Source organism: Oncorhynchus mykiss, chromosome 9, assembly GCF_013265735.2.
Source record: "Oncorhynchus mykiss isolate Arlee chromosome 9, USDA_OmykA_1.1, whole genome shotgun sequence".
Lineage (NCBI taxonomy): Eukaryota > Metazoa > Chordata > Actinopteri > Salmoniformes > Salmonidae > Oncorhynchus > Oncorhynchus mykiss.
Genome location: NC_048573.1, coordinates 42,333,005 through 42,349,156, shown reverse-complemented (window position 1 = coordinate 42,349,156; position 16,152 = coordinate 42,333,005). Strand labels below are relative to the sequence as shown.

Sequence of the window (16,152 nt, the reverse complement as noted above, 5' to 3'; positions counted from 1 at the left end):
ATCCAGAAATGTGCTAAATGTGTCCTGGACTGTGCTAAATGTGTCCTAGACTGTTCTAAATGTGTCCTGGACTGTGCTAAATGTGTCCTAGACTGTACTAAATGTGTCCAGGAATGTGCTAAATGTGTCCTGGACTCTACTAAATGTGTCCCGGACTCTACTAAATGTGTCCTGGACTGTGCTAAATGTGTCCTGGACTGTGCTAAATGTGTCCTGGTGGACTGTGCTAAATGTGTCCTGGTGGACTGTGCTAAATGTGTCCTGGAGTGTACTAAATATGTCCTGGACTGTGCTAAATGTGTCATAGACACAGTGTTGTGTCACTGACTGCTCTCTCTCTCTCCACAGGGACATCATCCGAGTAGGGGTGACCCTAGTGGGCCACCAGAAGAAGATCCTTAACAGTGTCCAGTCTATGCGGGCCCAGATGAATCAGATCACCTCCGTTGAGGTCTAACCTCTGATGTCCAGACGGGGAGGACACTGGACTGGACCGGACCTCCAGCCTTGTCTCCCTGTCAGACTGTGACCCCCATCCCCATCAGCCCCCCTTCTCTAGACCACACTCCCATGAGTTCAGTCAACAGTCGGCAGCCTGTACTTTATGGTCAGTCTGCAGCCGTGCTCAGCGTGTCCACAACCACTGCCCCTCCTAGGTTCAGTCTGTCTCTAGCTGTGCTGAGTCTACGACTGTCCAGACTCTGTCCAGATTTTGTCCAGTCTCCAACTGCAGTCTGTCTCTGTTGATTGCACGGCTGCAGCCCCTCCTTGTTTTTGTAGTATGACATTGTTTACAGTCTTTTGGTTGGATATGATTTCTACTGGTCCCCAGACTAAAACTCATCAACAGACGGCCCTTTAAAAGGGCTATTAAGAGAAGGTTGGGACAAGACTTCATATAACTTTACTCACATCTTTCACATTGAGATTCTGAGGGTATCAGTGACTTTTAACAGTAGGACCAGTACTCTGAACGGAGCTTATGATGTACTGGATAGTGAATAGGACAAGTGTCAGACTCCCATGCAGTTCCATAGACTTAACGGATGTGAAATGAAATGACTCATCTTCGGGAAGAGTCTGTCCCGTGAGAACAAACTTACCGTCCTTGTGCATAATGCTCTCATTTGGCCGTTTGAAAATTGTTGTGATTATATATTACTGTTTGCTACCTACCTTCACTTCTGTTCTCTTGAGAAGAAAAAAGACTTTGAACACACATTACTTCCAACAGCCCAAATGAAGCATAATATAAAAGTACTGTACTGTGCATGTCATTGTCTCTTTCTCTTCTGGGAATCACAGGCTGCCATAGCCACTGAACCATGTCGGCCATTTTCACTGTTTTGGAGTTCCGCTCCGTGCAGTCTTTGTTTCGGTGACTCAGTTGGTATTTGTTTTTTAAATATTTGTATGTGCACCTTAATAAAGAAGTAGGATGGGCACTTCCATAAATTCTTCCATTACAAAAGTGTTGTGTGCAAAGTTTAGATTTCACTTTCCCTTTGTCCTCCTCTATGTTCAAAGGATCTCGTGTGAATATATATTTTGTCTCTGTCATGAAAAAGCACTTGTCCTTCCATTTATGGTACATACAAAATGGCTGCAATAGGTTATGCAGCCAGGTGTACTATACTGTACTTGCACAAAATGACAGCCTCTGAAGCTCCAACCAGGTGGGAAAGGATTCCAAAGGGAGCCTGCTGGTATTTAAAAGACTTCACGGAACACTGTTGTTGTTTGGTTTGTTTTTAAATGGGTTTTATAATGATCTTTTGTGATTTGTTTTTCTATTGCTACCTATGATCACCTTCGATGGAGCTGTGAATTGTCACGTGATCTGGGGTCGGTCATACACAGCGTTCATATTGACATATGTATATACCGTTGCCATTCATTTTTCAAAAGTTAGGACACGTGTTTATGATTCGTCACAGAGAAAAGTGGGGACTTTTTAAAGAAATGGATGAAAGGTCATTTAGTTTTTTTTTTGTACTGAGAAATAGGGTATACCTCTTTTTCATATTGTGCCAGCACATATCACACGTTTACACATTTATACTCCATCCATAACATACTGTACTTGAGGTTCAGGGATTAGAAACACATTTTTTTTAAATTCAAATAAATAGACACTAGTCAAACCAGGATGACACAACCCTCTGTTCCTTGAGTGCAATAGTGTTTGCATGCTTCCATTGTCTCCGCACTTCCTGGATAAATCACCATCAGTCATTCCATAGGTCATCTCACATACGGTAGCATTTAATAGGTATGAATATGGTACTAATGAGAAACACTTGACCATTTACCGCTGGCAATGGAGTTATCAACGGTGTTATTAAAGTGTTATACTGTTACTCATTTCCAATTTTGATAAATAGGGGTATGTTCTTCTGCAGTTCTTCCCAGATATATTGTCCTCATCGTATTATTCTCTATCAATAGCTTCTCAGCTGGGTATAGTGTGCATTATGTGGAATTATGTCCATGTGTGGAAAGCTATGTTAATTGATCATGCAGGATAGCCCCAGACACTATTATTTTACTTTGTTTTATAGGCCTGTCGCAACAGGGGGGTGGGGGGGGGGGGGGGGCAATGCACTATACAAGACCCGAATTTCTAAATTAAGGAAGACAATCCTACAAATATGATTTGTAACGACAACAAAAAAATCATACAAAAACGTTTTTGCTGCTGTCAACAAATACACTCAGAGCTTGCCATCTCTGAGTGCGTGCCATTTGCAAACAAAAGAAACCAAAATGGACGCTTCTACTGTAACTAAATATAGCTGTGACCTCTATATGAGCACATTTACTTTTTTTTTGTCATTTTAGGTGTTTAAAAATAACTTAAACACTGTACACTGTGCTAAGCTCATTCCCTCTGCTGGTCCCATGTTAAACCTGCACTATTACCGTACCTCTATACCTTTATAGTAACCTTATAGTACCTTTTTCACACTCTTTCACTTTTGTCCTCTGTCCTTTGGGTGTCCCTAAAGGCACATAGGGTCAGCCAAACCCCCCCCACCCCTTCCAGTCCTAACCACTGTGATTGCATTGGGACGTTTCATTTTCTGTACAAATGTACATTGACTGTAACCCTGTGAATGATGTAACAATTTGAATTATTTGTAATATTGTTATTTGTCTATTTTATAAAAAGAAAAAAAAAGAACAAAAGAAAAGAAAAGAAAACAACAATTACGACAACAAACTGGAAGCCGGTAGCAACTGTCTTCTATAAATAAAAAAAGGTTACATTCAAAGAACTTGTATTTTCTTAAAGCACCTTTTCCCTTTATCTTGCAATTAAATACACATTTCCTCAACTGTAAACTAACTGTGAAATAACAGCTACAATTTTGTGCAAACACTTTGGAAAGCTGGTCCTTAGTCTGTAAAGAACACATTGAACAGAAGGGGGAAGTAGAGACCACTCTAGGGTTTTGTCGAACAATGTTACTTTGTTTGTTTGTTTATGCAAAGCTATTTCTCTGAGGGAATTGGTGAGCATTTTCCTGAAGTCTGTTTAGTCTTTTATCAGAACACAATATTATTGTAATTACATTTCCAAATGCAAGGCTAAGAACGCTTGATGTCAAGTTGTCCATGAACCGTTTTCTTTCACCCACTAGATCATTCTGGGGTCATGCGTGCTTTCTGAGAGAGGACTTTCATTGAATGCAAACAAACTGCTTGGAAATCCGGAAATATACGTACATCTGGCAGTGTAACAGATGTATCTGCAATTTTTCTCTACTAGATTAGGGATTTCCTCATCTGAGGACACTCAAATACTCCTTTATTTCTGGGTAAGTGTGTCGCATTTCTCAGAAGGCACATTATATTACATCCTCGAAAGCGCAAATGCACTGGTTAGGGTCCTACTGTGCACCATTTTTTTTTATCACACCACCAATCCTCAATATGCCCAGTGTCTGCCTGCCTGCCTGCCTGTCTAACTTTCCACAGTGGCACTCTCCCTATGGGTCCAAGCTTTCTGTCCTTGACAGTCACCCACTCGTGGCCAACAGCCAGTGGGCACAGTCACACCTGCCAATGTGCAACTACAGATGTCACAGCTGCTCCCTATGGTCTTGGATGGTTTGGATGCTTGGAGAACAGATCGTCGGAAAGTGGGATGACATTTGCGGTGTGTGTCCTGTGTGCCTGCCAGGCTGTCTGCTTTTCCATGGCACCACCCTCCCTCCCAGCCCTGTATGTGCCAAACACCATGCTCTGACCCAGGGTGCCAAACACCACGCTACACTGACATTTATCATTTATTTACATGCTCAACCTAGACTGTATGGGGGAAACACATTAGCCGATTTCCACTTGATAGGGCTCCAGTGGTCCCTGCAGGGAAGCCACCTTGAAAGAACACTGACTTATCAACTTGTCAATAACAATAATAAAATCTATGTTGGTGCTAATGAAATGAGCAATTTATGGTAATGTATGTAGCGTTTGAGAGTTGTTTTGATTGCTAAATATTCTGAGCTACGCTTCTTGGAATTGAAATGAGATGAGATCATACTTCATTGTCAGGTTGCATAGAAATTTGCTCTGCATCTAAATGATTTGCTTCAAATCTTAAAATAAATGATTGTATTTCATTTTCTAAGATACAACCAACGATCTATCATATATTCTTGACCAAGGGGACAGGCGAGCAAGACATTCACCAGACAGAAGATACTATGTTTGGGTATTGTGTCGATGTTAAGGCTGGTTGACAAATATTGTAAAAGCTCTAATGAGCCAGTGTTCACAGAATGGATGATTATGTTGATAAAACATAATCTTCTAAAATTATTCTAGACAAAAGCCTATAAAAATAATACAGACTCAAAAAATATTTGGGACAATTCTTCTTTTCCTTAAAGGGGCAATCTGTAGTTGCTGTAGATGTTGGATCTTAATTTGAGCCAGTTTGCTACAGCAGGAAAATAAGCCTGCAGCAACTTCTGAGTGGCACAGTGGTCTAAGGCACAGTATCTCAGTGCAAGAAGTGTCACTACAGTCCCTGGTTTGAATCCAGGCTGAATCACTTCCAGCCGTGATTGGGAGTCTCATAGGGTGGCACCCAGTGTCGTCCGGGTTTGGTTGGGGTAGGCCGTCATTGTAAATAAGAAATTGTTCTTAACTGACTTGCCTACTTAAAAAATGTGAAAATCAAGTCTGAAATTTAGAAGTGGAAATTACAAACTTCAGAAGCCCTTTTAAACCTCAAATACACTACAAGTTCTACATTTCCTGAATTTCAGGAAAGTTCTCATGCAACAGGTTGATCAAATTAGTATCCTACATCTGTACATCTATTTTTTTACTTATAAATTAATTATATGTACCCATTGATTCTTGAAGAATATAATTTATACATGCCTCATGAGCTTAGTTCAACATTTGTACTCCCATCAGAACCCAAAATATAAGCTTGTTTTAATCCAATGTTTTGTCAAATTAAATGTAAACAAACACTGTATAGCCTCAAAACATGGTTAAAACGATCATTTTGATATAATGGATGCTGCGTCCTTGCATCCATAACTGTGTTTATGGATTTCAGAGTGGTTACATTTCTCCAGTCCCCGGGGTTAGAGAGCAACTGGTTACCCTACTAGCAAAAATATTGTAATCAGATTACAGATACTTATGAAAAACTACATGATTAGTTCTTGGATTACTTTTACATTCAGAAAGAATGTTTGTGAAAAAAAATACATTACGACCATCCTTTTGTTTTCTCAGTGACGTTCAATTCGGCATTGAAAGAAAGCACACGTTTAAGTTTGTTCCACATGAGTGAGTCTGACCACATATCAGAGACCACTATGATGACACACCAAATGTGTTTGATGAATGCCTTTTGTCCAATTCTAATGCCTCGTAAAAGGAAAGTATTCCAAAATGAACTGAAAGCAATCAGATTACGTCACTGCGTCGGGGTAATCCAAAAATGATGTTACTGATTACAGTTTTGGACAGGTAACTAGTACATATTACAGATTACACTTAGAAAGTAACCTACCCAACCCTGCCAGGTCTATCTCTCATCTTTTTACGGAAACACGGGCAGGGAAGGCGCTTTATCATTGTTTCAACTGCAAAATGCCTCTTTAACTGTGCGTCAAGGAGGACCGTTGCAATGAAGTATCACTTATTAGAAGAAGAAAAACCTCTCCCTATGGACTTGGTTTTCATTTTTTGTTTGTTTGTTACAGTATGTTGTTGTTTTTTTTATTTTTTATTATTGGTTGTATTGTCTATAGTTTGGTGTATTATGAGGTTGTTTTGTGTTAAATAGGAAACAATGAAATAAACTGTAAAAAAAAAAAAGGAACAAAACTTTAGGACTAGGCACGTACAAAATCCTACTGAATCTGAAGTCCATTCCTGGGATTCATTGGAATTTACCCCTCTTAGTATCCATTTTGATATGTGAGGCTTTTCAGAGGACTTGCCAACATCTCTGTCATGTTTAGCTCTTTTCCATAGGTCAAAGCTGCCGTGTAAACTGGTGGTAATTTCATTGGTCTGTGTTTCATGTACCAGGAAATGCTTTCGGAGGACATGCTAGCGTGCATTCTGTTTCTCTAACTGTGATCTGGGGATATCATGTCTGACTGCTGTAGCACGCAGGTAAATAGCATGTAAACAATAACAGCTGGCAAATCAGCTGCTGTTGGTAACTGCAATTGGGAACATACTGCTTAGTGTAAGGTCAAGTATTTATTTTGCAGTGGATGTGTTAAACTGCAGTGGATGTATAGTGTATTTCTATTTATAGGATATAGTGCATTAAAGGTACTGTTGTGGATGTGTATGGTATGAGACGGCCATTCAGCTTGTTCAGTGAAGGCACGAGACAAATGCATCATGCCGCTGTGGCAAGCTGTCAAGTGATGGCATTCCTCAATATGACACTTTCAGTACATTCGTCTGTGCTGCCCAGGCGGCTTCACGCCACGGTGGATGTTTAGAGCATGTTGTTATGGCAACGGAGCTGGGATGGCTGGATCGTGCAGCACAAGGAGGCAGAGGACAGATGAGGAGGAGACGTATATGATGATGTTTCCCGAAGTTCGCGGTCAGGAGTCGTCAGGATGATTTTCCTCCAGGGATTCTGGGAGCCATTTGACATCATCAAATCAAATCAAATGTATACACATGGTTAGTAGATGTTATTGTGAGTATAGCGAAATGCGAAATGCAACATGTGAGTTGGGAATGTGATGTCAATTGGACAGCGAGCCACTGACGGTAGCTTCTGAGCACAAGAAGAAAAGGCAAACGTTTGGATACAAACACCCATATTTTAAGTGAGTCTAGCCTTCCAATGCTAAGATACTCACATGATATTCTTCTTTTGACTCACAGATGGCGTCACTTGTTAACTGTTCTGAGGGGCGACTGCAAGTTCACACCCCCTCCTGGCTTACCCTACCGCCCTCCGTCCCTCGACCCCCACACACCCCCTCCCCAGCGTGTCTCTGGTTCGCTAGTTGCTATTTACCTCTGTGTTAATCCACACCCCCTCCCTCCCTCTTTCTCGCTCGATCCTGCTCTCTCACTCCTCCCCTTATTCCCTCAAAGCCAGCAGGCTGCTATTCGATACAGACGGCTTGCTACATGATCTCCTGGAAAACACTGTTCCGCATCTCTCTTGCCACTCGATGGCCAGGCCTTTGTAGATTATACACCAAGCGGAAGAGAGATGCCAGCGCCAGGACATTGACTCCTTTCCTCCTTCTGCTTCCCCCTCCCCTTCCTTAATCTCCCACCTCTTGATCTCTACCCACCCCCCGTGCCCTCTCCTGTCCTGTGCCCCCTTCCTCCCAACCTCCCCCTCCCCTACCCTACCTAAAGTCCTACTCTCCCTCTTACCCCCTTGACAATGTTACCATGCATTAACTGGCTTCAGCCTTTCCTTGCCTTGCTCTCTTCCACCTTGCTGACTCGGGGCCACAACTGTCCGTCCAGCTGCCTGTGTCCAGACCACCACACCGTGGACTGCCAGGGCCAAGGTCTCACCCGCCTCCCAAGCCCCATCCCCCTGGATGTCCGGCGCCTCCTGCTCTCTGACAACTGGATTCCCTTGATCCCCTCGGATTTCCTGGTTCTGTACAGTGACCTGGTCTACCTGGACCTGAGGAATAACTCCCTGTCTGGGCTGGAGCCTGGCACTCTCAGCACATCGTCCCGCCTGGTCTTCCTGGACCTGGGCAGCAACAACCTGACAGAGATCCAGTCAGAGACCTTTGGAGAGTCCAGGAGCCTGATTAAGTTGCGGCTGGGGAACAACCCCTATCTTAGCCAGGTGGAGGAGGACGCTTTCCTGGGTCTCACCTCGCTGCGGGTGCTGGAGCTGGAGCGAAACGGCCTGCAGGGGCTGGACGTGGGGGTGCTGGAGCCTTTAACCTCACTCCGGGTGCTGCGCCTGGAGGGCAACCCCTGGGTGTGCAACTGTCACTTTGCTAAACTCTTTGTGTGGCTGATGGAGAACCGCCACAAGCTTCCAACGGGTATGTAAGCTGCTTAACAGCACGTTAACATCTTTGCCTGTGCTAGGACATATAAAACCACTATTTTGTCAGCCCACTTGTTTTTGATTCAAACAACTCACTATAAGCCAATCGGTTACAGAATTAGAATCCAAAACTGCACAGTACACTGAAAGACAGATAACATAACGTGCATAACAGTGTTTAGTATGAAATATCTCTACACTGTATGTCTACAAATATGGTTTCTCCTCTTTATTTTCAATTGTCTAATATTGAGTAAAGAGCTATTGGCGAACAACCTCATCGTCATTTATTTCATGTGCAGTTTGTTGCTCATACTACTGATAATTCTGTATGGATATGGACAGTTCAATGCTGTCATAAGATCACTCTGAAACATCTTGATAAGTATTCGAAAGAGAGAAGATAATTCTGGAAGACGAGTGGAGGGTCCCAGATTACAGATACCAGATTGTGTCTGAATAATGAATTAACCATATGCCACATTAGAGTGTGTTCTCAGATATTATACTCAATATTTTGGTGGACACACTCTTACACAAAAAGGTGCTATCTAGAACCTAAAAGGTTTAATTGGCTGTCCCCGTAGGAGAACCCTTTGAAGAACCCTGCTTGTGTGTGTTTGTGTGTTTGTATGTGCATGTTCTAAAATCACAACAAGGAGACTGTTTATTGACACTATCCAGGTTTCATACTCAAAAACTGCACTCTTAAAAAAAAAACATTCCTACTCTCATGGACGAACCCTTTTTGGGTTCCATGTAGAACTCTTTTGGCTCCAGGTAAAAACTATTTTGGGTTCCATGTAGAACCCTTTCCACTTTTTTTCTAAGAGTGCAGTGTTTGAGTAAGAAACCTGGATAGTGTCAATAAACAGTCTCCTTGTTGTGATTTTAGAACATGCACATGCACACACACACACACAAGCAGGGTTCTTCAAAGGGTTCTCCTACGGGGACAGCCAATGAAAACTTTTAGGTTCTGGATAGCACCTTTTTTTGTAAGAGTGTGTCCACCAAAATATTGAGTGGGTAGATCACATGTAAGATCTTCAAAATGAAAAAGATATGAGGCCAGGGAATCAAATTCAATGGGATCTGAATCAGTTGATTGATCATAATATACCCGCATTGTTTATGTAATTACAGACAATAAGCATTACATATAGCTTCTGATCCACACTCTGTAGTGTTGCCATATATATAGACAGTGAGGGTATTGTCTACATAAATATTCCTTGTTTGCAGTGCTGACAGGTTATTGCACGCAGTATATGCTCACTCTCATTCTCCGGAGCTTCAGTGCTATGGTGAGCTCTGACCTGAGCAAACGCTCTGTGAGTGGACGTCCAACTCCATATTTACATATTAACTGCTTCCCAAGAGAGTTAGGCTAGTGCTACTTCACCCTCTTACATCTTTATTAAGGGCCATACAAATGAGGTACACCAATGTCAGCTGGAATTAGGGCCTGTATTGAAGTAAGCTATGTGGGTGCATCCCAAAAGGTACCCTTTCCCCTTTATAGCGCACTACTTTTGACCAGGGTTCATAAGGAATAGGGTGCCATTTGGGACACAACCTATGTTATTACAGTACGCTAATCAAAGCAACAGGGTGTTCTATGGATCATATCAATTGATCAAATTGGCACATTGGCAATCTTCACAGTAGATTTCATTTCAAAAGCTGTGCCCTGGGCTCCAGGTTATAGTAACAAAATGATTTGGGGGCACATTAACACCTAGTTTTCAGTGAGCACAGACACATATACACACCAACACTATGGTGCTTCCTACATGCTCTTCTATAGGCCTTAGCAACTGTAGGCTCTGGCCTTATGCCTGGTTTAGCACCTTTGGTAGGGCTAACCACAGGAAACCTCTACTATATCTTAACCTAAAGGACATATGGGTTGTACAGTGTATTTGACACACAGGCAGACTTACTCCTTCCCATTGCCTTTATGAGAAACTCGTTGAATGCCATAATCATCTTTTCATCATTCTGACAAGGGGGCAGACTAGAAACATGGATCGGAATGTATACACTAGGAAGAAATGGAGCTCTGATGGATTAGGCTAAACGAGACCTTTACTCACTGATTACTCAATTCCTGACTCTCTGAGGCAAATCACAATCAATGTTCTTGTGTGAGCTACAGCCGTGAACAAACTGGAGAATGAAGGGCACGGAATAATGGACCACTTGCTGAACTGGACACTTCCACAGAGCCATTCAATCAAGCCCAGTCACTGGGTTTGTGGGATAAGTCAAAAACGTCATTTTCTCTTGGACACTGTAATTTCATTGGACACCGTAATTTCACTGACCCAAACAGTAACAACTTTCTTTTCCCCACTTTGCTGTCAGGGACATTGCTCTGTCAGATCCTGATTGAGATCGTCTTGATCTGTTAAGCATCTGAGAACATGAATAGACACATTGAAGCCTAGTGTACTCTCAGGTACTGTATCAACAAGATGCAACAAAGCTCAGATAAAGAGGCAACTGCAATTGGCAGATACGTTTTTTTTAAACTTGTAAATTAATATGCCCATTGATTCTTGAAGAAGATAACCACTCTGTTAATGTTTGAACCTCAGATTGCCCGTTTAAGACGCATTCACTGAGGATATTTCACGAACGGTGCCTGTAGGTGAATGTGTGTAATCACACTACAGCATAGGTCAAGGATGAACAATCAGCATCTATTATTCACAACTACACTTCATTTGATACTGATGACAGCATGCCATTGACACTGACATTATCTAGTCTAATGTTCCATCACTGTAAAAGATACTCCATCGCTCTGCGAGTGACACACGGTGCGTGGGTAAAATCACCAGGGAAGCCAAGCCCGCCCCCCCCCCCCCCTCACCCCCCAAAATAGCCATATTACAATCTACAGTGCCTTCGGGAAAGTATTCAGGCCCCTTGACTTTTTCCACATTTTGTTATGTTACAGCCTTATTCTAAAATCGATTAAATTGTTTCCCCCCCTCATCAATCTACACACAATACCCCACATTGACAAATATTTTACATAAGTATTCAGACCCTTTATTCAGTACTTTGTTGAAGCACCTTTGGCAGCGATTACAGCATCGAGTCTTCTTGGGTATGATGCTTCAAGCGTGCCTGTCCCGCCCGGACCTTAGAGAGCCGTTTTATTACTCTATTTGGTTAGGTCAGGGTGTGATGTGGGGTGGATATTCTATGTTTTGTATTTCTGTGTGGTTAGCCGAGTGTGGTTCCCAATCAGAGGCAGCTGTCTATCGTTGTCTCTGATTGGGAATCATACTTAGGCAGCCTGTTTTGCCACCTTAGTTGTGGGTAGTTGACTTTGTTAGTGGCCTGTACAGCCCTAGTAAGCTTCACAGTCGTTTTTGTTGTTTCTTGTTTTGTTGGCGACATTTATAATAAAGTAAAATGTACGCTCACAACGCTGTGACAGTACCACACCTGTATTTCGGTAGTTTCTCCCATTCTTCTATACAGATCCTCTCAAGCTCTGCCAGGTTGGATGGGGAGCGTTGCAGCACAGCTATTTTCAGGTCTCTCCAGAGATGTTTCAATCAGGTCCGGGCTCTGGCTGGGCCACTCAAGGACATTCAGAGACTTGTCCCGAAGCCACTCCTGCGTTGTCTTGGCACTGTGCAGATGGTTGTCCTTCTGGAAGGTTCTCCCACCTCCACAGTGGAACTCTGGAGCTCTTGCTTACCTCCCTGACCAAGGCCCTTCCCACCAGATTGTCCAGTTTGGTCGGGTGGACAGCTCTAGGAGTCTTTATGGTTACAAACGTCTTCCATTTAAGAATGATGGAGGCCACTGTGTTCTTCGGGAACTTCATGTTACGGTGAGTGAATGAGGACCCAAAAGCGAACTAACTTAAACAGAGCTTCTTTAATAACCAAACATAGGTAGGCTCAGATAGACCGGCAGATTCCGACAGGACAGGACAAGGTTACAGCAAACATGACGATAGTCTGGCTCAGGCATGAAACACAACAAACAAGAATCCGACAAGGACAGGAACAAAAACAGAGAGAGATATAGGGGACTAATCAGAGGGAAAAGGGGAACAGGTGGGAGAAGGGGTGGCGAGGTAGTCAAGAGGAGACAAGGAACAGCTGGGGGAAAGCGGGGGAGAAAAGGTAACCTAATACGACCAGCAGAGGGAGACAGGGTGAAAGGAAAGGACAGAAAGACACAACATGACAATACATGACAGTACCCCCCCACTCACCGAGCGCCTCCTGGCGCACTCGAGGAGGAAACCTGGCGGCAACGGAGGAAATCCTCGATCAGCGCACGGTCCAGCACGTCCCGAGAGGGAACCCAACTCCTCTCCTCAGGACCGTACCCCTCCCAATCAACGAGGTACTGGTGACCACGGCCCCGAGGACGCATGTCCAAAATCCTGCGGACCCTGTAGATGGGTGCGCCCTCGACAAGGATGGGGGGGGGGGGGGGGAAGACGAGCGGGGGCGCGAAGAACGGGCTTAATACAGGAGACATGGAAGACCGGGTGGACGCGACGAAGGTATCGCGGAAGAAGAAGTCGAACTGCGACAGGATTAATGACCCGAGAAATACGGAACGGACCAATGAACCGCGGGGTCAACTTGCGAGAAGCCGTCTTAAGGGGAAGGTTCTGAGTGGAGAGCCAAACTCTCTGACCGCGACAATATCTAGGACTCTTAGTTCTACGCTTATTAGCAGCCCTCACAGTCTGCGTCCTATAACGGCAAAGTGCAGACCTGACCCTCTTCCAGGTGCGCTCGCAACGTTGGACAAAAGCCTGAGCGGAGGGGACGCTGGACTCGGCGAACTGAGATGAGAACAGCGGAGGCTGGTACCCGAGGCTACTCTGAAAAGGAGATAGCCCGGTCGCAGACGAAGGAAGCGAGTTGTGGGCGTATTCTGCCCAGGGGAGCTGTTCTGACCAAGACGCAGGGTTGCGAAAAGAAAGACTGCGTAAGATGCGACCAATAGTCTGATTGGCCCGTTCTGCTTGACCGTTAGACTGGGGGTGAAAGCCGGAAGAGAGACTGACGGAAGCCCCAATCAAACGGCAAAACTCCCTCCAAAATTGAGACGTGAATTGCGGACCTCTGTCCGAAACGACGTCTGACGGAAGGCCATGAATTCTGAAAACATTCTCGATGATGATTTGTGCCGTCTCTTTAGCAGAAGGAAGCTTAGCAAGGGGAATGAAATGAGCCGCCTTAGAGAACCTATCGACAACCGTAAGAATAACAGTCTTCCCCGCTGACGAAGGCAGTCCGGTGAAAAAATCTAAGGCGATGTGAGACCACGGTCGAGAGGGAATGGGAAGCGGCCTGAGACGGCCGGCAGGAGGGGAGTTACCGGACTTAGTCTGCGCGCAGACCGAACAAGCAGCCACGAAATGACGCGTGTCATGCTCCCGGGTGGGCCACCAAAAACGCTGGCGAATGGAAGCAAGCGTACCCCGAACGCCAGGGTGGCCGGCTAACTTGGCAGAGTGAGCCCACTGAAGAACGGCCAGACGAGTAGGAACGGGAACGAAAAGAAGGTTCCTAGGACAAGCGCGCGGCGACGGAGTGTGAGTGAGCGCTTGCTTTACCTGCCTCTCAATTCCCCAGACAGTCAACCCGACAACACGCCCCTCAGGGAGAATCCCCTCGGGGTCAGTGGAGGCTACTGAAGAACTGAAGAGACGAGATAAAGCATCAGGCTTGGTGTTCTTAGAGCCCGGACGATAAGAAATCACGAACTCGAAACGAGCGAAAAACAGCGCCCAACGCGCCTGACGCGCATTAAGTCGTTTGGCAGAACGGATGTACTCAAGGTTCCTATGGTCAGTCCAAACGACAAAAGGAACGGTCGCCCCCTCCAACCACTGTCGCCATTCGCCTAGGGCTAACCGGATGGCGAGCAGTTCGCGGTTTCCCACATCATAGTTACGTTCCGACGGCGACAGGCGATGAGAAAAATACGCGCATGGGTGGACCTTGTCGTCAGAGAGGGAGCGCTGAGAAAGAATGGCTCCCACGCCCACCTCTGACGCGTCAACCTCGACAACGAACTGTCTAGAGACGTCAGGTGTAACAAGGATAGGAGCGGATGTAAAACGATTCTTGAGGAGATCAAAAGCTCCCTGGGCGGAAACGGACCACTTAAAGCACGTCTTGACAGAAGTAAGGGCTGTGAGAGGAGCTGCCACCTGACCGAAATTACGGATGAAACGACGATAGAAGTTCGCGAAGCCGAGAAAGCGCTGCAGCTCGACGCGTGACTTAGGGGCGGGCCAATCAATGACAGCTTGGACCTTAGCGGGATCCATCTTAATGCCTTCAGCGGAAATAACAGAACCGAGAAATGTGACGGAGGAGGCATGAAAAGTGCACTTCTCAGCCTTCACAAAAAGACAATTCTCTAAAAGGCGCTGGAGGACACGTCGAACGTGCTGAAGATGAATCTGGAGTGACGGTGAAAAAATCAGGATATCGTCAAGGTAAACGAAAACAAAGATGTTCAGCATGTCTCTCAGGACATCATTGACTAATGCCTGAAAGACAGCTGGAGCGTTAGCGAGGCCGAAAGGAAGAACCCGGTATTCAAAGTGCCCTAACGGAGTGTTAAACGCCGTCTTCCACTCGTCCCCCTCCCTGATGCGCACGAGATGGTAAGCGTTACGAAGGTCCAACTTAGTGAAAAACCTGGCTCCCTGCAGGATCTCGAAGGCTGAAGACATAAGAGGAAGCGGATAACGATTCTTAACTGTTATGTCATTCAGCCCTCGATAATCTATGCAGGGGCGCAGAGACCCGTCCTTCTTCTTGACAAAAAAAAAACCCGCTCCGGCGGGAGAGGAGGAGGGGACTATGGTACCGGCGTCAAGAGCTACAGACAAATAATCCTCGAGAGCCTTACGTTCGGGAGCCGACAGAGAGTATAGTCTACCCCGGGGGGGAGTGGTTCCCGGAAGGAGATCAATACTACAATCATACGACCGGTGTGGAGGAAGAGAGGTGGCCCTGGACCGACTGAACACCGTGCGCAGATCGTGATATTCCTCCGGCACCCCTGTCAAATCACCAGGCTCCTCCTGTGAAGAAGAGACAGAGGAAACAGGAGGGATAGCAGACATTAAACATTTCACATGACAAGAGACGTTCCAGGAGAGGATAGAATTACTAGACCAATTAATGGAAGGATTATGACAAACTAGCCAGGGATGGCCCAAAACAACAGGTGTAAAAGGTGAACGAAAAATCAAAAAAGAAATGGTTTCGCTATGATTACCAGAAACAGTGAGGGTTAAAGGTAGCGTCTCACGCTGAATCCTGGGGAGAGGACTACCATCCAGGGCGAACAAGGCCGTGGACTCCCTTAACTGTCTGAGAGGAATGTCATGTTCCCGAGCCCAGGTCTCGTCCATAAAACAGCCCTCCGCCCCAGAGTCTATTAAGGCACTGCAGGAAGCTGACGAACCGGTCCAGCGTAGATGGACCGACAAGGTAGTGCAGGATCTTGAAGGAGAGACAGGAGTAGTAGCGCTCACCAGTAGCCCTCCGCTTACTGATGAGCTCTGGCTTTTACTGGACATGAAGTGACAAAAT

At 45.1% G+C, this 16,152-nt stretch overlaps 2 protein-coding genes across 5 annotated transcripts in view; both read left to right on the top strand.

The window, feature by feature from the left end:
* Nucleotides 1–3,275, top strand: part of LOC110532127 (ephrin type-B receptor 2) — a 58,581-nt gene extending 55,306 nt beyond the window's left edge. For all 4 annotated transcript variants that reach the window (XM_036988041.1, XM_036988043.1, XM_036988042.1 and 1 more), the window contains exon 15: nt 349–3,275. In XM_036988041.1, coding sequence (XP_036843936.1) covers nt 349–457 — 109 coding nt within the window. In that variant the 3' untranslated portion in view covers nt 458–3,275. The remainder of the gene's footprint in view (nt 1–348) is intronic.
* A 4,307-nt stretch (nt 3,276–7,582) lies between these two features.
* The window catches only part of LOC110532126 (leucine-rich repeat-containing protein 38), a 28,087-nt gene continuing 19,517 nt past the window's right edge, over nt 7,583–16,152 (top strand). Inside the window, exon 1 of the mRNA XM_021615746.2 lies at nt 7,583–8,537. Coding sequence (XP_021471421.1) covers nt 7,910–8,537 — 628 coding nt within the window. The 5' untranslated portion in view covers nt 7,583–7,909. The remainder of the gene's footprint in view (nt 8,538–16,152) is intronic.